At 42.5% G+C, this 26,479-nt stretch overlaps 1 protein-coding gene across 2 annotated transcripts in view; it reads left to right on the top strand.

Annotated features, from left to right (window-relative positions):
• The first annotated feature begins 299 nt into the window (after positions 1-299).
• The window catches only part of UBE2R2 (ubiquitin conjugating enzyme E2 R2), an 87,971-nt gene continuing 61,791 nt past the window's right edge, over positions 300-26,479 (top strand). The window contains exon 1 of one of the 2 annotated variants that reach the window (XM_032779856.1): positions 300-338. In XM_032779856.1, the coding sequence (XP_032635747.1) occupies positions 315-338 (24 nt within the window). In that variant the 5' untranslated portion in view covers positions 300-314. Of the gene's footprint in view, positions 339-11,929; positions 11,969-26,479 lie in introns of those variants that run through there. The other variant, XM_032779857.1, reaches the window with a different exon arrangement.

Here is a 26,479-nt window from a genome sequence, read left to right as displayed (position 1 = left end):
CTAATAGTGTTAACATAACCCAATCTGTTTAATATTAAACAGTGTTCAGCGAGGTCTGGGGATTGTTATACAGATACCTAAGCCTGGCACCATGGCACAAACACCATTAAAAATCTTTTTAACCTTTTCACTAAAACTGCAGAAAAGAAGGAAAAGCTGTTTAAAGCATTTGAAATATAAATTATGAAATGGCTTTCATTTTAGCAACATCCCCTTCTTCCTTTTCCCTTTAGCTGGAAACCATCTTTAGAAGGAAAAACTCCCTGTTTGAGTGTCTTAGGTGTTACGAGAGAAAGTAAGTGTCACTCCAGAAGATGTTTGGGATTCATCAGGAACTAGTAGGGGTCCCTCTCTCTCTGGCCTTTTCTGGTCAGAGCACCTCTTAGGATCAGGATGATGAAGGCCTATGGTTCCAGGAAACCTGTGGGGGACAGCCATAATGGTGGAGCTTGGTCCAATAGCCTTTATCTATATTTCCATCTGTTTTTTATTTATTCTTTTTCCACTACAATATTTTCTACCCACCACTCCCTTTTGGATCTTTAATCGTCCATGCCCTCGTTATTTTATCTACCAAATAGGCTTAATATCTGACACCAATTTTGGCTCTAACGTCAGGCTCCACATCTGTTGGTTTTAACTTCAACACAGTCCTTGAATCATCATAGTGATCTCTTCTGTTTAGACTAGACTAATTGAGTTTTGCCTCCCTTTTCCAGTTAACGTTTGTTATAAGATATGACATCTTATAAACTTTACATACTACTTACAGTTGAGCTCGCAACTCAGGTACATTTGTAGGCCCTGTTATCACAAGAATTCACAAAGCTGCTTTTATTAACTTTCAAGGCCCTTTATAGTCAATCCCCACCCTATCTCTCATTTGCTGTTGAGCTATTGGTGCTTGCCTCTGATTAGCCATGATGGCAGCGCCCACTCCTCACACATTAAACTTTGTGCTTTCTCATATGTCTGCCCCACGTGCTTGGGAGGAGATCCTAGTAAATATCAGCAACGTTACCTCATTGTTAACCTTTGAGTCCCTCCTCAAAACTCTCCTTGGCTATGAGGCCTACAAAAGACTTGACACCGGTTAGGCTGTTGGTGGGCAGAGACCACTGCATGTTATGCTAACTAGTGTTGTCTCGTTGTTTCCTTGTATTCCCTCATCAGTCTGTCTGTCCATCAGTCAGTCTCTTGTCTTGCGTTTAGATTGTAAGCTCTTTAGGGCAGGGGCCATCTTTTTGTCCTGTGTTTGTATAGTGCCTATCACAATTGCATCCTGGTACATGACTCGGACTCCCAGTTGTTACGGTAATACAAATAATTAAAGAAGGTATTGCCGATGCAGAGGCATTAAGAAACTAACTTTTTTTTCCAGAGGAACTGAGAATCTGCTGCTGCCATGGACTTCAGTTGAATGTGAGTGCTCAGTAAGTGTGAAAATTAGGCCCTACAGTAAAAGTGCCAGAGACCCATTTTCAAAAGTCGCATCTAAAATAGGTGCAAATCATATAGGGTAAACATTTCAATAAATGCCTAAAGTTGAACAGTGAAATAGTGGCTGGTCTGGGAATATAACTCAAATGTTCTGACTTGCGCTTGTGCTCTGCCTATTTGGATCATGCTGCCTCAGGATTATATGAGTTCTTAATGTTTTTACAGGCTTTTAGTTACAATTCTTAGTAGAAGGCATGAATATGTAGAGCTTACCTTCTATTGATAGAGTGACCTGTTCAGATTCAGTTGGTCCAGTAATCTTGTTTTGAACTTTGTATGGTACTTTCTATTAAAATGGTGAAAAGAGGTACAAAAAACATGGCATAGTTGACACTGGCCTCTGGAGCGATGTGAACCTTGGTATATCAGATCTTTCTGAAACTGTGCACTAGAGTATTCATGCTCTTATTTCATGTTCTTTTCAGAATCTGATATTTCAGCTGGCACTAATTTTGATGATTAAAATTTCCTTTATCACAATTCCAAAAGGCCCGCTTTACTTCATAGGTCTAACATCAAATTTAAGCAGCTTTCTAAAGAGCAACAGAAACCAAATGTTTTAAAAAGGCTAACCCATGCTTTAAATGTCCCTAAAGAACCTTGCATGTGGGATGAGTGCACATATCCCAAGTGTCAGACCTAAGTGTTTAAATTTGTCTGAAACAAGATTTGATAGCAGTATTAACAAAAACCCTTCATTCGGCTTGGTTAAGTTCCCTCTAAGCTGCGCAGCACCCTATTAAGTGCTGGGCAGGCACTCAGGGCTGTGGCAGGGAGAGATGCCTTTGCTGGGGGGGGAGTTTTCTCCCTGCCATAGCCCCAGGGCAGCCTGCACCCAAGCCCCTCATCCCATCTCGGAGCCCTCTCACCCTCCTGCACCCCAATCCTCTGCCCCAGTACTAAGCCCCCTCCCACACTTCAAACCTCTCAGCCCCACCCTGCCAAATGAATTTTGTGTGACACATCACCTCCATATTGGTGCACATAATTCATTCCACGTGTGAGGAAAAGTTAGAGGGAACACTGCTGCTTGGTGAACCTCAGTGCTTCCAGTGACTAAGATCTTGTTTAAATGATCTTTTTTTTTTTTTTTTTTTTTATAAAGCACCCCTTGCAAAAGCACACAGGGTGCTGAACAATTATAAATCTGACTTCTTATTCATTAACAAAAGAACATCCTGACCTCCGTGAAATTACTGACAAGGTGGGTAAAAGGTACATTTTAGCTAATACGTTTTAAAACAGCATAGGCTGGGTGAGGTTGAACCTCCAAGGTTTCTAAAGATGAACCTTTAAAAGCCTAGTCTAGTCAAGCCCCAAATGACACTTAATCACTGACAGGAGCACTTCAGTGCTCCCTTGAATCCTAAAAATGTTGTGTTGTAATACAGTCAGATTTAAGGCTGGTCTACACACAAAAAATTGCACTGAAATAACACGGTATTACCTTTAAGCCTGTTTAGTTGTCTTGCTGCAAGTCAGTGAATGAAAGTGGTTACAGTTGATTTAGGTAAAGCTGGTTGACTTTGAGCCACCTGTTTTTCCAAAATAACTGTCCACACGCACTTTTCAACCCAACCTAGTTATTTTAGTTAAAGGGAGCTGATTTCAGCTGATTTGATTTAAGTTTTTGTATGCTAGTCCTTAGTAAATTGTTTATCCCATTGTTCTAAACATTGTAATTAGCTTCCAATGCTCCATTCCAATCACGAAGGTTTCCTGAGACTGATATGGCACTGCAGTTAGTTGCTGACGTGTCCTGAAGCATGAGAGTTGGTATCTCTTTAATCCTTTTTTATAAACTTTTATCCTAGCTGATGTAATTGTGGATATTGTTATCCATATAAATGTCTAATCCTTTTTTGAATCCTGCTAAGCTGTTGGCCTTGATATTGCTTAGCAGTTATTTCCAGAGGTTGCTTATGAATTGCTTGTTTCCTAAGATTAGTTTTAAATTTGTTGATATTTAGTGCTGAAATCCCCAAAATTTTGAATTACAACATGTTTGACATCCACCTCAAACAATACCTTTCTGGTTGTGTAATGCCAAGATCTGCCTATAGGTGTGTCCAAACTTCCAAGAGGTCTTGTGTGTCTCACTTTCTGGGGCCAGAATTTTTACTTTCTAGTCCCGCCTCTCTTGAAGCCTATCATCATATACATTAGATGGCCTGTCTTGTTACTCAGAAGTCCCCAGCGAAAGGCTTCCTCATCTTCCTTTGGGCATCTGTTAACTCTGAACACTCATACTTTTTTCCTGAAGACTTGAGAAATGCCCACACTGAGACCAGTGGGACTTTTCAATCTTTTTTCCCTTGAATTATAAAAAGGAAGAAATTATTTCTTACAGGATGGTAGAGGGCCCCCAGGGCAAAGTGACCAGGGTTCAGTTTTACTTGTGTATAGCTGTTAGTTAGAAGTCATTACAAAAGATGACTTATTATGGAATTGCTCTATTTAAAGCCTAGCAGAAGACCCCCCACATTTTTCTCTTATCTGCTGTTTCTTCTCTTCCCAAACACAGTGCTAGCTAGTGTGTTGAGCATGGCCATTTAAAGGCAAAGTATGCTGCAGGATTTTGTATTCCTTTCTAATATTTTAAGTATTTCTACCAGTGTGGACGCAGAGGCTACAAGTCATCAAATACTTACCCTGTGCATTATTTTCTGTCTTGGTGATACTGATTATATTTGTTTACAAATAAGTTTCATTTCTGGAAACTGCCTTGGCTAGAGGGTGCAGAAGTCCTTGGTTCTTAACTGCTACTTACCTGTAGCTGGAAGGTCTACCAATAATATGTACTGGTGTGAATAAGGATCCATGGGTATGCTATCCACCAGCACATTCTCTAGTAATCAAATGGTGTACACTGCTGTTTTTTACCTTCCCTTTTTCACGTAAGGAACTTAATCTGAAATGGTTATCTAAAATCTTGTCCTGTAGCAAAGCTCTAGTGTCCCTCTTAATTTTTCAGTAACTTCAAAGCATAGTTCATATGTCTGGCTTCATAATGTCATTGGTGAACATATAAGAATATACAAAAATGCCTTTAGTTTTCTGTATTTTACTTTTTTAGATGCAGTCCTGACTTAAGGAATGGCTTCATTTTAACACTAAACCGTTTTAACATCCTATGGCAAATGCTGACTAATCTGACTTTCTAGTACATGTTTAATTTGCAAACTAAAATCTTGCTGTTGTGGCTTTTGTGTTAAACAACTGAACTGTACAGGATAATGAACTAATGATGTAGACTCACAGGATCATTTATTTGTTTTATTGCTCTAGCTGTATTAAAATCAACTCTAATCACAGTTGAAAAGCAAATGAACTGTTTTACCTTTAGGTATAGTTGGACATACTGCTTTGTAAGTTTGTTTTTTGTGCTTCTGTTCCATCTGTAAAATAATGGGCTATTACATATGCTGCAAAGCCTAATACATAATTGATTGTGGGATACACACACTGCAGCACATACCATTATCTAGGCTGCAGGGGCTGTTTTTGTATCTGATTTGCTCAGAACAATTCTTTATTATAATAAAAGCTAGAGGATTTTCAATCCTGTTATTGGAGGTTCCTGATTACTCTTCCCCTATCCTAATAAAAGTATCCAAAATGAAACACTAAATCCCTCATCCAAATGCAGACTGACTTTTTTGAGGATCCAGTGTCCCAGTAAACATCAAGCAGTTAGCACTGCGCATGCCATTGCTCACATACTCCTGAGGTCATTTCCCCAACATCTGACTCCTTGGTCTTTCCATATGAGGAAGATCCGGGTACTGGAACCTGGAATCCTGTCAAACATACGTAGTGTTGCTGTGCTCTGTAAAGTTGCTATGTTCCACTTTCTCTGTATCTCTCCTTGGGATTTTTTTGTTCAAAAGATGCTGTTCAAGTGTAGCTTAATGTACACATATCCACAGGTACTTACATGGATGTCTCCAGACACTTTATTATTCCTTGTGGTGGAAGTCTTCCTTTTAAGGCCATAAAATATTGGCAGTTTCTGATGCAGATCTTGCATACCTGCTTTTTGGGATGGGTGCCCTCTTTGGGACTGCCTTCAAAACTGTGGTATGGTCAGGTACAGCTTTCTTTCTTTGTGAAACAAACAGCAGGTAGTACTCCTAATTTAAATGAGCCTACTAGTATGTGAGGAAAGGTCTCTAATCCAGACACTTACAATGAACAAACACTCCCACTATGGAAATGCATTTTTTTTTCTAAAGGTAGAGTAATGCTTCCACCCCCCACTCACAAGAACTTGGTAGCTTGTAAAGCAGAGCTCAGTCAATTCGGGCAAGCAGCAAAAATAAGTGCAATGTACAATCTATAGCATGGATAGTGGCTTTTTTGCACCCACTTATTCAAGGAACATTATAAATTGTCATCAAATTGTTGGGCACAAAAGAGCTTCTCATCTTCTCCAGGCTCCATTTCAGTTACAGCAACACAGTACCCAAAGAATAAAATAGGGTCAAAACTGACTAGAAAGTAAGTAGTGTCCCACTTTGGATTGGAATTTTCCACTTTTAAATTTACTCTTCATTTTTGCTGAATATATTTGCAAAATACTTTTAGCATTAAAATATTTATACACAGTGGGGCTGAATTTTGCCCCGACCCTCTTGTGAGAAAATTTTGTGACTTAAATGCCATTTGCGTATGGCCAAAACAAAATCTAACTGTAAACTCTTCAGGGCAGAGGTTGTCACTTCTATTTTTCTTTTTTTTTAAATAGAATCCAATACTATAGGGCCCTGATCTGACTGGGAACTCTGGGTGCTGCAACTGTATGTATAAATCTGTGAAGCTAATTCCAGTACATGATGCATAAAGATTTTCTGGATATTAATGTGCTGCACAAAGATAACACTTGTTCGGTTGTTAGCTGTACAGCTTGTGTGGATGCAAATGTAGGCAAATTGATTAGTGTATTACATAACACTAAAATTCTCTGAGCTTCTGTTTGGCAAGCCTCATGCATACTCTGAGGCAAACAACTAATTTTTTAGTGACTGGGTTATGAGTGAGCAGAATTTTGCATAATGTTTGGTGGTTTTTGTAGCTTTGAAAGAGAATGTATGTACAACAGAAGTAGATATGGCATCTTTTGTTCTTGTATAGGGGTTAGTGTGCTTTAGATTAAGACTTAAACTTTAAAATATCCAAGACTGAAGCAATAATTTAAGTCTGGTTAAAATGGTTAGTTTGGTCTTGTATATACCTATATTTAAATTGGTGAGGGAAAGTCATTAAACTGACCAGCTTGGAATATTCCATTTTCTTGCATGTGGAATAGTCAACATTGTGTGTATCTAAAATAACACCATAATTGTTTAGATCGGTACGGTATCAGTTGAGACTGAATGCATTTCACTTGATTTTGATAAATGCTACAGTTTACATATCCATGGACTAAGAATTTTAGTGTTTGCATGATTCTTGTACACACTCTGCCTTGAGAGAGCTCTGAAAAAGAGTGCAAAACTTTTACAGTAGCATCTAGCGGCTCTAATCAGAATCTATTCTGTGTGCATACTATATGCAGATTCAAATGATAACATTCATCAAAATAATCTGGCAAATACTCAATATAAAATGTTTCCTAAGTGGAAAAATACAGATATCAACACTTCACTGGTCATTGAACTCCTGAGTGTTTACATCTGTAGAATACCGGAAAAATGGTTGAAAACTGGCTCTAGAGGTTTATTAGATCTGAAGTGGTTACACCACTTTTCAATGGAATGCCTTCTTTAAATTATGCAGTTTGAATCTTTCAGAAGTGTAAGTGTATTGACACTTCTCTCAGTCATACAAGATACTACTGTATTAAGCCACCATTTCACTGTTGCTTGTATAACTAATTCAGTTTACTAATTCCATTTCACAGCCTGTTTCCCAGAGTGTGTGGATGCAGACAAAACTTAACACTATTTGGTAAACCTGTTGTGATGCTAGAATGTCACATTTAGAATTCTAGGCGACAGACCTTCAGTCCTTACTTGGCTGAGTCCTGTGAGCCTAAATAAAAACTGGCTCTTCATTCTCCTGATATTAATGCATCTTTTCCTCACACTGAGGTTATTGGCAGTTTCCCCTAGCAACCAGCACACTGCAGCAGTTTGCACATGAGAAGCACAGCTGTACCAGGCACAAGAATATCAGTAGCTGCAACTTTAGATACTCATGGGTTGGGGAGAAAGCATGTTTGTGTATTGAACAAAATTAGCACCATGAGATGGCCTTCTGTAGTGTTCTTGATTTGCTTTCCAGGACTGACTTCGTTCATTAATACTAGAGTGGAATAATTAACTCTCAATTTGAGGTTTCTCATGAACAGAATCTTAGCTCAAAGCCTCTTTTCTAGCACTCATCTTCAATAGTTAATTTTTTCCCATTCACTGTGGAAAAGCAGTGACTTCCGTTTCTTGTAGAAATATAGACCTTGATAAGGGACTTGATAAGTCATCAAGTCCAGCCACCTGTGCAGAGATAGGACCAAATGTACCTAGATTTCTGACATAGATCTTGTCCAAATGGTTCTTAAAAACCTCCGATGACTGGGATTCCATAACCTCCCTTGGAAACCTATCGCAGAGTTAACTACCTTTTTACAGTTGGAAAGTTTTTCCTAATATCTGCCCTAAATTTTCCTTTCTGCAGAAGGTTTGTCCACCTCTTTCTTAAAATGTGGCATCCAGAACTGGACACAGCACTGTAGCAGGTTGACCAGGGCTGAGCAGAGCGGGACGCTGCTTCCGGCATCTTGCATACAACACTCCTGTTATACACCTCAGAATATTAGCCTTTTTTGCCACTACATCACAGCTGTATTACTGCATAGCCAGTTAATCCCCAGTGTGTGGCTGTACACTTGATTCCTTCCTTGTCCTTGTTGATTTCAGACCAATTCTCTAGTTTTATGTTCATTTTGATTTTTAATCCTGTCCTCAAGTGCTTGCAACCCCTGGAAGCTCAGTGTTATCCACAAATTTTGAGTGTATTCTCTTGACTCTGTTATCCAAATCATTAATTAATATATTGAATAGTATTGGACCCAGGACTGACCTCTGAAAGGATCCCACTGGGTCCTCCCCTTTCAGTTTGACAGTGAACTATTGATAACTACTCTGAGCATAGGTGCTGACTCCATGGGTTCTCCAGCCCTGGAGCACCCTGGGGGAAAAAATAGTGGGTGCTCAGCACTTACTAGCAGCCCCACAGATCAGCTCTCCCCTCACCCCTCCCTCTGAGCACCTCCCACCTGCTATGAACAGCTGTTCAGCAGTGGAGGGCGGGGGAGCAGCAGGATTCAGGAAGAGGAGATAAAGAACTCTTCTCCCCCCCCCCCCCCCCCCCCCCCCCGGCTTTACCTGCCACTCTGTGTAACTTGCATCATTGTAGCTTCAGCACTTTATAACACACATGGGGAAACTGACTGTGGAACAGTTCTTGGGCTCAGGACAGGATCTCTTGTTCCTGTATGGTTAGAAGTAAAAAGGCCTAGAGCCAAATTCAGGTTTCTGCCTCAAGCCATGCTGGCTTCCACCTTTACATTTGCAACCAATTTCTCCCTGTTGGTCAGAATAGAGTCTAAAATGGAAGAAACCAGGGGGACAGCCTCCACTTTCTGAAACAAAATGTTGTCCCCAATACATTGCAAAAGTTTAAGGGAAATTGTGTGTTGCTGAATTAAAGCCCCCCGTTACTACCAGGTCTTGGGTATTGGATTTGTCTGTTCGTTCTAGAAATGCTTCATCCACCCTCTCTTCCTGATTTGCTGGTCTGTAATAGACACCTACCATGACATCACCTTTATTTTTTTCTCGTTTATCTTTATCCAGATATTTTTCAACTTGTCTCCCTCATCTCCTTGTGGACTGCAGAGCAAATGTATACATTCTTGATGTATAATGCAACATCCTCTTCCTTTTTTCCTTTGTGACCAATCTATCTTCCTCTGTACCAGTATTCTAGTCATGAGATTTATGCCACCAAGTCCGTCAATACACCATAATTTAGTTTATGTACTAATGCTTCTAGTTCCTGTTTGTTCCCCGGTTCCTGTTTGTTTCCCATTCTCCTATTTATTTATAGATATCTGATATTGAGCAGATTTTCCTCTTTGCTCCGAGCATCCTATTGCAACTTTGCATATCCTGCCCCCCCCGCCAAATCTAGCTCTGTGCTGAAGTCCCTTTTTATTCTTGTCTGTGAGCTTTGTCACTTGCACTCTTTGAAACTAGTTTAAAGCCCTCCTCATGGAGTTGGTGAGGAAAGATGTTGTTGTTCTCCTTCTTGGCCCCATGGACCACATCTCTTCCTAGCAGTCCTTCCTGTGACCACATCCTGAGGTCGAGAAAGTTGAAGCCATCCTGTTAAAACCTTCTCTACAGCCTTGCATTCACGTCCAACATGTACGTGTCCCTCTTTGGGTCCTTACCTGCAACTGGGAGGATGGACTAGAACATAACCTGCTCCGTGAACTCCTCCATCCTTGCTCCTGAGCTCTGCAATCACTGTTGATCTGCTCAGGGGCATACTTGCTAATAGTATTAGTGCCCATGAAGATGAGCACCATGTGGTAGTGGGCAGAGGGACACCCTTTCCATTATGTCTTGCCTGCCTGGAGCCTGCATCCATCGCACTTCATGGGATATCATTTTGTTGTTAGGGTGGCAGCTGAATACCTGTTACGCTGATCATCAGCACCCATTGTTTCCTCTTCAGTGTGAAGACCATGCATCTCCCAGTTCCTGGGGGAAGGTGGTGGTTCCTTATCCATTGTGGGATCTGCTTCTCTCCTTCTGTTGCCAGTAGAATATACAGCTTCTTGACCCAATGGGCAGGGTACAGAGGCATGAGTTCTCCTTCCTCCTCTGGTGTCACTGTAGTTGGCTAGCATCCTCTGTCCCAGTTGTTTCATCAACAGGATGCACACAGCAGTCTGGGCTCTTGGATGATGTGCATACAAGCCATCTTTCTGCAGCTTTTACTTGCTTCCTGAGGGGGGACTCCAACAGACCTCTCACACTGGGTGTTTCCCTTACCTGGCTTTTGTTGGCAGGGACATGCTGGCCACATGGCCAGCAAGTCAAGACTGGGGCCTGGGTGGAAGCTTTGAAGGTTAAGATACTTGTCTGTCGGGTCTCCCACAGGTGCAGGTAGAGGAAGAGCTGGTGGTGGTGATGTGTAACAGTTGAACCCATATTGTTCCAACCTCCTTTCCCTGAGTTGAAATCTTTTATCTGTTCACCTGGAAAGTTTTTTAGGTTCCATTTCAAAATCACATCAGTTTTAAAATAAGCTAAAAGTAGTTTGTGTCCCACCACCCCTCATCCCCAAGTCTCGCTGACTATTTTTACGCCATCATGATCACATTGTTTTTAAAATGCCTACTTTTTCCCCCACTGCAGTCTGAAGGATCCGTGGGGGTGGGTGGAAAGAGGGGAATGGAATTGATCTTGCATAAAGTAAGTTTGAGATTCTCCATATTTTGTTTTTAATCTATAATCTTTGTTTAATTCTAAGACTGTTAGTGTTCAGATAGTGTGACTCAAGTTGATGTCCCTTTTAAGTCCTGACACCAATGTGTGCATTAAATTTCAGATTGCATGCCTTCTTCAGTTCATCTTCCCTGCATTATATTTAAAAAGGATAATTTTGTTGGTAAAGACCACGTGACTTGCTGGACATGTTTACAAATTCATTTCCTTGTAAATTCTTACCTTTGTATGTTGCTTGGTAAACTGTGTGCTAAATTAGTGTGTGGCTATGCATTTTGGAGGAGAGGAACATGATGAAGTGTGTGTGTTTAAAGCCACACTTTCAGAAATAGTCTGAACATGGTCTTGCCTTCTCTACACGTAAACAGGTACAGCAGGGGTAGTCGATAGATGGGCCATGGGCCAAATCTGGACTGCCAGACGCTTTTGAACGGACTCCAGAAATCTTATTAACTTATAATTGTTTTCTCTGGAGTCTGGGCCTTGACAAAAAATGGTTGACTGCCACTGAAGTACAGTGTATCTCTGCTGCAAACAGATGCCAGCAATAGGTAGCCTATCTTGTCTGTGCAGATATTAAAGAGCTAATGTGAGTAACCGTAAGACAGTGGTCACTATCAGAAAGGATGTTGGGCTAGATGGCCCAGTATGGTTTTCCTTATGTTCTTAAGTCCCCTTTAAAGTGCATTTGTACTTTGAATTGTCAGTATGAAAATGGCTCTACCAGAGTTGACAGATCTGATCTAGGTCATCTCTGCCTTCTTTAGGAAGCAAAACTTTTTTTCTGCAGTTTAGCCCTATTAACACTGCAAAGCTAGTATAACTAGGCAGAGATTCTATTTTGGCTTGTGCATCAGCAGAACTGTTAAATCATTTCCAGCTACAGGAGCAAATTGTGCCCTCAGTAGTTGCATCTTTACAACCAGATGCTACTGAAGGAATGCACAGATGTAAGTAAAGGGTAGATTTGGCATGCTGACTCTATTACTGATGCCTGAGCCAGAAAGAACAGTGTGATTACTTTTGTTTCCAGCACTGGAAGTCTAAAAACCATTTTTAAACCTTTTTCAGTTTGCTTGTGTTTACTTAGTTTCTAAATGTAGCTAGTTCAAATAAACAGTTTCTTCTGTGTGTAGGTGCTTCATACAGTAGCTGATGGATGTGCATTTTAAAAACCACAAATTGGTAGAGGACTAAGTAGTGGGCATAGTACATGAAACCTCTTCAAATAATAAAAAGCCCAGATATCCAGTTCAAGTCCTAGTAATTTAGTAGCATAAACAGTCCTAACCGCAAAGAGCATACAATCAAATTAAGACAAATATAGCCAGGAATAAGTCTTTCACAAAAAAAGGACACAAGGCTGTGTGCACTGCTTCACTGCATTGGGTACCTTTTTTAAATTTTCTTTTTTGATATAAGAGTCTGGGTCTTCATTTGTCACAGGGCTGTGAAGGAAGAGGGTAGGTTGGTCCCAAGTATAGAGGTCTTTTGTGTAGCCTTATGTTTTTTAGAAATGTTAAATGTCTAGCAAAAGAATAATACTAAACCTGATAAAATTGGCTTGGTTAGACTTGAACTGTCACTTCACAGAACTGTAAAGCAAGGGTCTGAAACTCAATTTACCTTAAGGCCAGTGCCAGTCCTCAAATCCTCCCAGGAGGCCAATGTCACTCTTGCTGCCTGGAAGCTGCCCTCCCCCCAAACAAACAACCTTAGTCCCCACCTGCCTAAGGCTCTGGGATGGAGTTTGGGTGGGGGAGGGGGCATGGGGTGCATGATCTGGGAGGGAGTTTGGGAGTGGGAGGGGGTGTGTGGGAAGGGAGTTGGGGGTGTGATGCTTGCTTGGTGCTGCAAGGCAGGGTAGGCCGGGGGGGCCTCTGCGTGCTTCTGCCTCCAGGCACTGCCCCCACAGCGTCTCATTGACCGCAGGGGCACTTGGGGTAGGGGCAACACATGGAGGCACAGCCCTGCCCCTGGGCTACAGGAAGGGGCTGGCAGCTACTGGAGTGAGCAGGCAGGTGCTGCTCTGCTGCTGGGGCCCCTGAGGGGGGAGCATCTGGGGGCACAGGTGGGGCCAAGGGAGAGACCCAGCCCCAAAACTGCTGAATCCCTGCGGGCCCCGCTGGGGAGGCTTGCGGGCTCAGAGTTTGAGACCCCTGCTCTAAAGGATGGAAACTGTTCACTTTGAAAATTTCACAAAATATGGGAGTTCAGTCAGCCCAGCATGCAGTCAAACAAGGGATTTGGGATTATAACTCTTTGTTCAGCAGATGTCTCTGAAAAGTTACAGCATGATAAACAAAACATTCAGATATTTTATGTGGGTATCATGTTGCAGATACCACATGACCGAATCTTATCTTAATCAGCTGATGACTTAACAGAAAATTTTGAAATGGGAGTGTCCTCACTTGACATTGGATAGCCATCTGTCTTGGATGGTTTAGACACAACAAATCCTGCATGTTGGCAGGGGGTTAGACTAGATGACCCTTGTGGTTCCTTTAAACTCTGTGGTTCAATGATTCTATGAAATTATCCACACTTCCTCAGTAGTTTGTTGGGTATGAAGTAGCTGCTATTTGAGGGAAAGGCTTATGCCTTGCTTTATAGTCATAATTTAGTGGTGGTGGGTGAAGCCTTAGTTGTTAGAACTGAATTGCAGGCATTTCTGTCATAAATGCTAACTGAACAAGCAGCTGTATCTGGTTTCCTGGGATACCAATGCAGAAACAATGAACAGATATTAGTGTTGTGCCCCTTCCAGTGTCTGTCCATTGTAGAATATGGTAAATGAATTTACCAACCATATTTTGTCAAAGTACTGTCTAATCAACTGAATTGCTCCCCAGGTTTATGATGAACCTCTAGTATTTGGACAGCAGTAAACACCTAGTGGTGGAATGATTTTTATATTTTGTAATGCACAAAGTTATGACTGGTAATGCAGTCAGTGACTAGGCACGTGTAGCATCCATTTAGGGCTTAGTAGCTTTTTTCATAGCCTCTCACTAAGAGGGGATGTTGATCAGCATGCAGGATTTATCCCTACTCTTGAGAAACTCACAAGATCTTCATCACTGGAAGGACCTCTGTTTTAATGACAGCCAGGGGCAGCTCTAGGTATTTTGCCAACTGAAGCATGGCAGACAGGCTGCCTTTGGCAGCTTGCCTGTGGGAGGTCTCCGGTCCCGCGGATTCAGCGGCATGCCTGCGGGAGGTCTGCTGAAGGCACAAGACCAGCAGACCTGCTGCAGGCATTCCGCTGAAGGCAACCTGCGTGCCGCCCTCACGGCGCCCAGCACAGCGCCCCCTGTGGCTTGCCGCCTCAAGCATGGGCTTGTCTTGCTGGTGCCTGGAGCCGCCCCTGATGACAGCAGCTACTGAGTAACAGTCTAGTGTTCCTCCAGTACTCCATTCCATTGTGAATGTCCGCTCTGAATCAAAAATCTGGTATAGGGAATAAAACTCTCTTCAGGCTTATGCTACTGGTTATGTTAAGTGGAACTTGTGTGCTGTTCCTGTGTACTTGTACTGAATTTCTTCTAGTGAATTTTATCTTGAGCACTTCAGTATAGCATCTGAAGTATAGGGATGTCTTCTTACTTTAGAACCTTTGCTCCCTATTTGGTGTATGAACTTAAATGTTGGGGCAAATAGCATATTTGCCATAAACATTTGAAATAAGGCTTAGACAGGAAGCATGGGAATTCTGAAGCATCTCTCATTGTTTGCAATGCATGGTAATTATTACATAGTGTGAAATAACAGTAAATGCGTAGTACACTAATTTGAGCCTTCAAGGAAAGGGCTGTGTATGAGTGAATTCCAGACTATATTATTGAAAGAATAAAGTAACTGTTTTGACCAAAAACCTCAGTTGTCTTAAAATCCAGTTGTCTAAATTAATAGGCAGTTGGACTTGAACAAGTACGCTTAATTCTAACTCCAAATCTCCTCCTTCACTTCAGTAACTGAGGCTGGCCACAATGTAGAGAGGTTATGGTTTTGAAATCTGTAAGAACACAAGTGCAATTCTGTCTGGTGAAGAAAGGTCTTTAGGATGTGGCCCTATTGACAGCATTTAAACTTGACCTATATGAAAATAACTTCTGGAGAGCCGACACCATAACTACTCTCTCTCTACCAGGGGTGGGCAAACTTCCCCCCCCTTTTTTTTTTCTTTTTCTCTTCTTTTTTGGCCTGAGGGCTGCATCAGGTTTTGGAAAATTGTATGGAAGGCTGGTTAGGGTAGGGGGTTGTGGCCTGGCTCCCACCTCCTATCTGCCCCCAGGACTCCTGTCCATCCACCCTCTTCCCCCCCAACCCCCGGTTCCCTGACAGCCCCTCTGGGACCCCTATCCCATCCACACACCCCTGTCCCCAATGGCCCCCTGGGATGTTGCTACCCCATCCAACCCCTCCTCTCATTCCTGAGGGGGGCCTCCCTCGGGACTTCTGACCCATCCAACCATCCCTTCTCCCTGTCCCTTGACTTCCTCTGGAACGCCCTTGACTGACCCCTGCTGCCCCATCCAACCCCCCTTCTTCCTGACTGTCCCCCGGGACCCCTGCCTCCATTCAGTCCCATTCGCCCCCGCCCCCCAAACACCACCCACCTTGAATTCCCCTGCCCCTCCCTGTCCTTCTGACGGAGTGCGCTGAGCACCGGTCGCGTGCTGGTGGCAGCTACAAGCTGCCCCGCCCAATGGACCGAGGGCACACGCCGCTGCCTTTACCCAGGCAGGCACTTGGTCAGGCCAGCTCTGCAGGCTGCACTGCCCCAGAGCTCACAGACTCCGCCACCAGAGCATCGGCAGCTGAGCGGAGCGAGTGAGCTAGGCTCAGGGGAGGAAGGGACAGCAGGGAGGGGCCAGGGGCTAGCTCTCTGAGCCAGGAGCTTCGGGGGCCAGGCGAGGAAGGTCCGTGGGCTATTTGGCCCACTCCTGCTCTAATAGCTCAAGCGTACTTAATGATAGAGCTAGGAGGGAAAACATCACACACATATTGAGTAATATGACTTTTCTTTGCTTTGCAGTACTTTTTAAAAATAGTACAGATCCTGCTGACCTACTGATGTCAAAAGGTATATTGTTTTACTTTGTTGTTGAACATCCTTAGGTGATATGGCCTAGCTAGTAGTTAGTTTTTGTATTTAATTATTGTAATGATGAGTCTTGATCTTAAAAGTATTAGTTATACAATTGTTTAGCTTTATTTCAGCTATGCATGTATAAAATGTGCCAAACTACTAAAATGGGAACTGAATTTTATTTTTTACATTCAAGATTTTTCTAGAATTGAGAAATCACATCCAGCTATAAAACACAGCTTAAGACTTTAAAAAAGAGCTCATTCTATTATCTTCTGATACGAGATGTTAATGTGAGGAATCTTCTATGTTACAATAGGGCATTAGTCTAATGAAACACTTGGTGTGGCAGCAGTGAGTGCAGGTAGATTCATGCCCAAGCTGCTATGAAAGTAAGGTTGGCTACACTATCATGATTGTGCTGCTGTAGTGACCTAATTGTAGTATTCCTACATGGATGAGGAACGTTTTCAGTCTACCTTCAGAATGGGTAGCTAGGTCAATCAGAAGAAGTTCTTCATCACCTAGCCGCCTCTAATGCTGGGGTCGGTGTACCTAAACCATGAACACTCGGGCTACGAATCTTTATGTCCTGAGCAACATAGCTAGGTTGATCAATTTTAAGTGCCTTAGTGGTCATGTAGAGCAGCCCTATGCTGTAAGTGTCAAGTTCTGGAGAAGCAAGCCCATGCTAGAGGGGAGAAGGCCGAGTCGGGGGTGGCTGATGTTTGCTGAATGGTTTGGTTCCCTTGAGGTGTTTAAAACTTCCACACTAGTGTTTTTTAAAAGGTGTGATTTTTAAAAGTGCTTAGCATTGCCTACTCTGTCATTGAATCCAGGTGGAAAAGCTCCTCGTTTCAGGGGGATGTGAGTTAATGTCAACAGGAGCCTTTGAAATACCAACATAAGTGTTCTAGCTTTTGTAGCAGGAACATTCTGCAATACAGACTGATACAATTGTCTGTCAAACCAACTCGGTAAGGGCCAAATGTACAAAGGTCTAAATATACAGCCACTGTAGTTTGTTTGTTGCAGAGAGAGATACTTCCAGAAGGAGTCCTGGTGGCATGGCAGCTGTGGTCATAGATGAGTCATTAACCTTGTTTAAAATGCTGTAATATAGCAATCAGTGGTGTTTTGGTGTGCTAATGCTAAGCACAGCAGGTTTGCAGCCAGTAGGAAGCCATCTGCAGTGAGTGTGCCTCTGCATTCACTCAGGGCCAAGCATTTGTTGTTGGTGGGGTAGACCTTAGAAACAATTGCCCTTGGATCTTAAAAATGCGTCACTCTTCTCAATAGTTCATAACAGTGTCTAACAACTTAAATGCTAGAACTCTATTTCCCTGATCATTTGATCAAGACCTTCTACTCTGAATAGAGGCACAGTTTGGGAAGATTGCCACTGTTTTCCTTCCTTCCCCCATCTTCAGTGTGGTCTCCGGAATCCATTCTGTGCTTCTTGGATGAAAATTGTCCAATTAAACGTTTGCTCCAGGAATTATGAAAAGTGTTTTGTGAACAGTGGGGGGAATGTTACTGATTATATAGTGTTATGTGCTGACGTTTTCAAGAAGGAAAAGCAATTTTGTTTTCACTGAGAAGAAACTTGGAATCAGTTATTTTGTAGTAGCATCTGTCTGTCCCCTTTTGGCAGGGTTGCAGTGCAGGTAGTTCACCAACTATTACTTGAAATTTTCTTAATTTGCAATTTGAGACAGACACACAGTGTCCTTTAACACATTCTTCCATTAGCTGATTAAGTGTGTTCTGCAACTTGCTCTTTTCCCATCACTACTTATATGGCTGGAACTCTAAAAAGTTACAAATACAAGAGTGAGGATTGTCTAAACTAAATACAGCTGAACAGAAGCCAGATATCCATTTCTGTAGTCAAGTGTCATCACAAGAGTAGAAACACAGTATTTTTGCCAAGATGGCCTATGAGAACTTCTGACAACTAATGGAAATCAGCTAAACGATTCTTTGTCAGGGTACACAATGTATCCTGCTATTTTCTTCTAAAATGCCACCTGCCCACTCTACTAAGAACATAAGAATGGCCATAATGAGTCAGACCAAAGGTCCATCCAGACCAGTATTCTGCCTGCTCACAGTGGCCAATGCCAGGTGCCCCAGAGGGAGTGAACCCAACAAGTAATCCTGCCATCCATGTCCACCCTCAGACAGACAGGCTAGGGACACCATTCCTTACCCATCCTGGCTTATAGCCATTAATGGACTTAACCTCCATGAATTTATCTAGTTCTTTTTTAAACTCTGTTATAGTCTTAGCCTTCACAGCCTCCTCAGGCAAGGAGTTTCACAGGTTAACTGTGTGCTGTGGGAACTTCCTTTCATTTGCTTTAAACCTGCTACCCATCAATTTCATTTGGTGGCCCCTAGTTCTTATGTTATGGGAACAAGTAAATAACTTTTCCTTATTCACTTTCTCCACACCACTCATGATTTTATATACCTCTATCATACCTCCTCTTTTCCAAGCTGAAAAGTTCTAGCCTGTTTAATCTCTCCTCATATAGAACCTGTTCCAAACCCCTAATCACTTTAGTTGCCATTCTCTGAACCTTTTGTAATGCTAGTATATCTTTTTTGAGATGAGGAGACCACATTTGTATGCAGTATTCAAGATGTGGGCATACCGTGGATTTATATAAGGGCAGTAAGATATATTCTCCATCTTGTTCTCTATCCCTTTTTGAATGATTCCTAACATCCTGTTTGCTTTTTTGACTGCTGCTGCATACTGTGTGGACATCTTCAGAGAACTATCCACAATGACTCCAAGGCCTTTCCTGATTAATTGTAGCTAAATTAGCCTCCATCATATTGTATTTATAGTTGGTTATTTTTTCCAATATGCATTACTTAACATTTATCCGAAATGAATGTCATTAAATTTACTTCTGCAATAATCGGTTAACTATCTTATCTGTCTTAAGATGTCAAACCTCTTCCAGGAACAGAATTTTAATAAGCTGAAAGGAATTTGTTTCCTTCTTGAAAACCTGGAAAAATGATCAAATGTGACCCCTAACCACTTAGTAGCTAAACTTGCATTGGAAGTACATGTGGAGAGCTAGAACTCCCAACTTAATTTAAAAAAACCAACCAAACAAAAAACTCGGGACTTCTATCACTAGTCAGAATGTGTCTGGAGGGGTCTCTACTTCTAATATAACGTCTAGTTCTTTTAAACTGAACCTTCTTGAGTGGCAATTACTGTAAATGTGTTGTATTAGTGTGTATATATCTCCTCTGAGAGCTTGTCAGGTGGCCCGGTCCTAATTTGTATTACTTTCTGACAAGATTTAAAAATTATTTTCAGTGGGGCTATTGGCGTTTTGGTCCCAGGATATGTGAGAGAGGATAGATGAGGTAATCTCTTTTATTGGACCAACTTCTGTTGGTGGAAGGAACATGCTTACATGCTTCACAGAGCTCTTCCTCAGGACCTTGTCCCTTCTACCAACAGAAGCTGGTCCAATAAAAGATATTGCCTCACCTGTCTTGTGTATCTCAAGATTTAAAAGGAAACTTCAGCCTCGCCCTCAATTCTGTTAATGATTTTAGATCTTGAGAAGGATTTGTTAGCCTGTTTCTCAAGTTTAGTTCTGGTGACCTACAATTTCTCAATCTTGCTGTCCTAAAAAAGGTGTTTCATAGTCACTAAAACTTTTTTTAAATACTTTGACGAAATCTAGTTTTGGAGTTGGTAGGGAGAGAGAAGTGCTGAAATGATTCTTAATCCTTTTTAATATTTGAAATTCGTCTGCATTCTCCTGCATCTGATGCCTACAGACCCGTATAGCCCAACAGTTCAGTTCATTCTGCTTTTGTCATTTCTTTAAATAAGTCCTAACATGGATGGGTCTGGTTTGATACTAAGCAGGTGTGACAGGGTCTCCAGGGTGCAACCTGAACTGTGCCCTCTGTCCCACCAACCTGGGGTATCCCTCTCACCCTGTGATGCTGTTGGCAGGCTACAAACCTTACATAGACATCCACAGGTAGGGACAGACCCAACTGAGTTACATACATGCTTTTCCAGCCACTCATGAACCAACAATTTAGAGACTCCAGCCAATTCCTTCCAGTTCCCTAGCATTGCACCCCAGAAGTAGACCGTCTTGCTCTGGTCAGAAGCCTGACTGATGTAAGTTCTTTACCCAGCTCACCCCTCCTTCGGTGTGGAGAGGACACACACCAGCCTTTGTAAACTGAGCTGAAATTCCCAAGGGCTTCAATCAAAACAGTTTTTTAGATAAAATGGATTTATTAATTACAGAAATTTAAGTGATTATAAATAGTAAGCATAGAGATCAAAACTGGGGGTTACCGAAGAAATAAAAGTAAATTTGCAGTCTCGTTTATAGAACTCAAACAGGATTTGAATCAAGCAGTCTCTCACTCTGCTAGGTGATACAAACAAGTCACAGATCTTCAGTACACTGGCTGGAACTCCGGCCTTTGGCCACCCTCGCCAGTTCAAAGTCTTGGCTTCCAGATGTTTGTTCCAAGTTTTGAGTTGTGGGGGGAGTGAGGAAAAATCGTGATGTCACTTCCCCCTTTATAGTTTTTTCTAGCTTGCAAGAAGCCTGGGAAACAAGCAGGGAGAACTGGAAGTCCTGGCATGGTCAAGGAATTATGATGTGGGTGGGATAACTCACATGACTGGAGTACTGTCATGGAAGGGTATAAACTGTTCAGGAAGGACAGGCAGGGCAGAAAAGGTGGGGGAGTTGCATTGTATGTAAGAGCAGTATGACTGCTCAGAGCTCTGGTATGAAACTGCAGAAAAACCTGAGTCTCTGGATTAAGTTTAGAAGTGTGAGCAACAAGAGTGATGTCGTGGTGGGAGTCTGCTATAGACCACCAGACCAGGGGGATGAGGTGGATGAGGCTCTCTTCTGGCAACTAACAGAAGTTACTAGATCACAGGCCCTGGTTCTCATGGGAGACTTGAATCATCCTGATATCTGCTGGGAGAGCAATACAGCGGTGCTCTGACTATCCAGGAAAGTGGAAAGTGTAGGGGACAACTTCCTTGTGCAAGTGTTGGAGGAACCAACTAGGAGCAGAGCTCTTCTTGACCTGCTGCTCGCAAACAGGGAAGAATTAGTAGGGGAAGTAAAAGTGGATGGGAACATGGGAGGCAGTGACCATGAGATGGTAGAGTTCAGGATCCTGAAGAAAGGAGAGCAACAGACTACAGACCCTGGACTTCAGAAAAGCAGACTTTGATTTCCTCAGGGAACTGATGGGCAGGATCCCCTGGGAGAATAACATGAGGGGGAAAGGAGTCCAGGAGAGCTGACTGTATTTTAAAGAATCCTTATTGAGGTTGCAGGAACAAACCATCCCAATGGGTAGAAAGAATAGCAGGCAACCAGCTTGGCTTAATAGTGAAACCTTGCTGATCGTAAACACAAAAAAGAAGCTTACAAGAAGTGGAAGATTGGACAAATGACCAGGGAGAAGTATAAAAATATTGCTCAGGCATGCAGGAGGGAAATCAGGAAGGCCAAACAACACTTGGAGTTGCAGCTAGCAAGAGATGTAACAAGAAGGGTTTCTTCAGGTTTGTTAGCAACAAGAAGGAAGTCAAGGAAAGTGTGCGCCCCTTACTGAATGAGAGGCAACCTAGTGACTGAGTACATTAGCTTTTTCCACATCCTCTATCTTTTGTTGCCTCTGTCTTCACGAACAAGGTCAGCTCCCAGACTACTGGACTGGGCAGCACAGTATGGGGAGGAAGTGACCAGCTCTCTGTAGAAAGAGGTGACTCAGGACTATTTAGAAAAGCTGGATAAGCACAAGTCCATCGGGCTGGATGCACTGCATGCGACAGTGCTAAAGGAGTTGGCAGATGTGATGCAGAGCCATTGGCCATTATTTTTGAAAACTCATGGCGTTCGGAGGAGGTTCCGGATGACTGGAAAAAGGCTAATGTAGTGCCCATCTTTAAAAGGGAAGGAGGAGAATCTAGGGAACTACACCCAGTCAGCCTTTCCTCAATCCCTGGAAAAAATCATGGAGCAGGTCCTCAAGGAATCAATTCTGAAGCACTTAGAGGAGAGGAAAGTGATGAGGAACAGTCAGCATGGATTCACCAAGGGCAAGACATGCCTGACTAACCTAATTGCCTCTGACTAACCTATTGCCTTCTATGATGAGATAAATGGCTCTGTGGATGAGGAGGAAAGCAGTGGACGTGTTATTTCTTGACTTTAGCAAAGCTTTTGATTACGGTCTCCCACAGTATTCTTGCCAGCAAGTTAAAGACGTAATGGGCTGGATGAATGGACTATAAGGGTGGATAGACAAGCTGGCTAGATTGGGCTCAATGGGTATGATCAGTGGCTCCAGGGGGGGTCTAGTTGGCAAGCCGGTATCAAGCGGAGTGCCCCAAGGGTCAGTCTGGGGCCAGTTTTGTTCAATATCTTCATTCGATGATCTGGAGGATGGTGTGGATTGCACCCCTCGAGCAAGTTTGCAGAGATGACACTAGTAAACTGGGAGGAGTGGTAGATATGCTGGGAGGGTAGGGATAGGATACAGAGGGACCTAGAACAAATTGGCAGAGGATTGGGCCAAAAGAAATCTGATGAGGTTCAACAGGACAAGTGCAGAGTCCTGCACTTAGACGGAAGAATCCCATGCACTGCTACAGACTAGGGACCGAATGGCTAGGCAGCAGTTTCTGCAGAAAGGACCTAGGGGTTACAGTGGATGAGAAGTTGATTATGAGAGTTCAACAGTTGACCTTGTTGCCAAACGAAGGCTAACGGCAGTTTGGGCTCTATAAAGTAGGTTACATTGCAGCAGATCGAGGGACGTGGATCATTCCCTCTATTCGGACATTGGTGGCGCCTCATCTGGAGTACTGTGTCAGGTTTTGGGCCCTACCAAGCGTACAAGAGGATGTGGAAAAAATTGGGAAGAGTCCAGTGGAGGGCAACAAAAATGATTAGGAGAGCCTGGAGCACATGACTTATGAGGAGAGGCGAAGAAGAATGGGGATGTTTAGTCTGTATCTGTAGAAGAGAAGACAGAACAAGGAGCAATGGTCTCCAGTTGAAGTAGGGGAGGTTTAGGTTGGATATTCAGAAAAACTTTTTCACTAGGAGAGTGGTGAAGCACTGGAATGGGTTCCCTAGGGAGGTGGTGGAGCTCCTTCCTTAGAGGTTTTTAAGGTCAGGCTTGACAAAGCCCTGGCTGGGATGATTTAGTTGGGAATTTGGTCCTGCTTTGAGCAGGGGGTTGGACTAGATGACCTCTTGAGGTCCCTTCCAACCCTGACATTCTATGGTCTTTTGCTATGATGTGGGTACAGCAGTCTCCATTGTATACGTGCTCTCTCTAAGAAGTCTTCGGAGATGGTGATTGAGAGAGTGGATTTCTTTCAGTGAGCCATCTGTGCATCTTGCTACTGCATTGTACCTAGAATGCTGGTTGTGGGTGTTCTCATCTTGCAACATATTTCAGTAACTCATAGCTAAACTTCATAACCTCATATACAGTGATAAAACATAACATCCAACAGGATATTAGCATTCAACAGATCAAGACTTAAAATGATACATCACAAGGCATATTTTGTACAGAACATATCATAATTCTATGACAGTGGTGAATATGGGGGTTCCAGGATGCTGCTTTGAGTTACAGAATGCCACAGCAAGTGCTCAAATTTTTGGAGTTCTTGTTTTTAGTAAAGCTTGGTTAATTTGTTTCTAGTTCTTATGAACTGTCTTACCTTCACTCCCAAACACTATCTGTTTAAAAAAAAACAAAAGTGGGTGGGGGATGGGACCCTTACCATATGTTTAGGCTGTTTCCCGTAACACTCAAACCTAGCTTTTCATCTTCCTATTTCGCTTCTGCCTGTCTCACTGAATGTGGAAGTGCCTAGTTGTGATTCCTGGATCTGAGCTATTTTGTTCTTGACATGTAATGTGTAGTGGAAAAGTTCATGTTCAGTCCAGTGGCGAACTCTTAGAACAAACAAATGCTTAATGGTTATTTAGTGTGAACAAGCCAGTGTAGCTTCTACATAACTAGGGCACGGATGAAACATGTAACAATGTAACTGCTTTCTAAAATTTTAGTTATTTTTACAGAGCATGTGAGTTAGGCTAGCCTTCTCTATATCAAGCACTTGGGCTTTGGCAATGCCCACTGGCAGTAAAGTCCCAAGCTGTGACTTGACATGACTGGGGTAGGAGGGCAGATGGAAATCCCTCTCTATCAACTCTGCACTTACCTGACTTAGGATCTGTTCCTGCTGCTGGTCAGGAAGGAAGTGGGTTTTTTCCAAGACAATACCTGGCATGTGGTAGACTACTTAGCTGACTTTTTTTTGTCTCTTAACCATGTAAGCTTTCTTTAGTGCAGGAGCTTAAACTGTGTCAAATTTTGCTTTGGTATTTTAAGGTACAATATTAGCTTGTGAAAATATAGGACCTTACCTTAGCATGCAGTCTTTTGAAGTGTAAAAAGTGAGCCTAACAACTGTTCTATGCCCTGTATGAAACCTTAGATTGGAGTGGTAAAAATTGTAGATTCTATATTTATCATGTTGAAAGGTTGACTCCTCCTGCCTCTCAGCTTCCCTTGCCCATTTGTTAAACAAGCACCTTCATGCTTTCTCCTGTGCGGCCCCCTACACTCGGGAGAAACTTCCCATAAATGTCTACAAAGTCACTGTTCTTAAAACTCTCCTCTTGCTAGATCTCCAAAAACAAACCAAGCACTTGAAAATGGTTAGGCTTCTGGTGTGCTGAGACCACAGTCAGTGATGCTGACCAATATTGTTTCACAGTTTTTCCTTGTACTTGCCAGTCTATTTGTATCCTCCTGTGTAAGCTCTTTGGTGCAGGGACTATATTTGTTCTGTTTGTACAGAGCCTAGCACAGTGGGGTGTTGGTCAGTGACTAAGGCTCTTAGGTGCAATAGTAACACAGTATTTGTAACTCCTCATTGCAGTCAGCGTTGTATTTAATACTTGTCCTGGTGTCTAAGGAGGACATAGGGAGAGTGAATAGTTCATAACATAGTTCAGTAAAGGGGTACAAAACTTAGGAGCTAAATTTAAACTTGGGCCTAGGTTGGTACTAATAAACACTTAATCTGCCGCTTTCAAAGCATTCCAGTAGTTACTAATGGTTTCAATCAATTTTTAATTAACAACGTTGTTTGAGTTTACAGCAGAGGCTGAGAATTGGCATATACTCATCTATTTTATTACCACTAGAGGGTCCTCCAGGTCATACTTCTTCATTTTAGCAATATGAGGAAGCTTCTACTGGCTGTACTGTGGACAGAACTTCAGTTTCCAAAGCTATCTATTCAGCACCTTTTCACAAGCACTAAATTATTCTCAAAATATTTGTAACCCTTCACCCTCTTGCTGTTATGGATAAGGCTATAATTTAGTCCGAGATTGTGAAAGTCATGGAATCTGACTTCCAGCAAGTTCCATGACTTCAGCCTGTAGTGGTTGGGAGCTGCAGGGTCCCCTGCCTCCTGCAGGTGCCAGGGGACCACCCCCCAGAGCTCCTGGTGGCCCTGGGCAGCAGGGTAATCCCCTCCCCCTGGAGCTCCCAGCTGCCACGGGCAGGGCTCCTAGTCCCTGTGCTGCTGCCCTGCTTCAGGCAGTGTGAGGACCTGCATATCCCCCATTTTGTCTCAGATATTTTTACTAAAAGTCACAGATAAATTCAGAGGCTGTGACCTTTCTTTTTTGCCTGTGACTTGTCCTTGACTTTTACTAAAAATATTCGTGACAATCTTAGCCTTAATTATGGATAATTGAGGCATTGAATACCGTTCTGACCTAGTCACTAATATTATTGTTGTAGTACTTAAAGCAATTTAGAGACCTACATCATCAGTGGATAGAAACACATTATTTCTAATTTACCATGAACTATGAAAAGTTGGAGACAGTTCTCCTGAAACAGGTAAAAGATCAGATTAATTTTGGCAAAGTTGCTGGTCACGAACTACTCCTGGGCTTCAAATAATTCCTCCATATTTTGGGTCTAGGATAGGATACCATTGGTTAGGCTGGTACTTGTAGTAAATGCTCAGAATCTGTTTTGGCAAGGACCAAGCATATCTTTGGTGCTATTGGAATATCATAATATGCCTCAGTCCTATTGTGCTAGGTATTATACAAACACAAGACACCTTCTTGGCGGTGAGGCTGACTGGTATGTAGTTTCCCCAGATTCTCCTTCTTCCCTTTTTTAAAGATGGGCGCTATATTTGTCTTTTCCCAATTGTCCAGGACCTTCCCTGGTCACCATGAGTTTTCAAAAATAATGGCCAATTGCTCTGCAA

Source organism: Chelonoidis abingdonii, chromosome 6 (assembly GCF_003597395.2).
Source record: "Chelonoidis abingdonii isolate Lonesome George chromosome 6, CheloAbing_2.0, whole genome shotgun sequence".
NCBI classification, from domain to species: Eukaryota; Metazoa; Chordata; order Testudines; family Testudinidae; genus Chelonoidis; species Chelonoidis abingdonii.
Note: the sequence above shows the minus strand (reverse complement) of the source record. Positions and strands in the feature narration are given on the sequence as shown.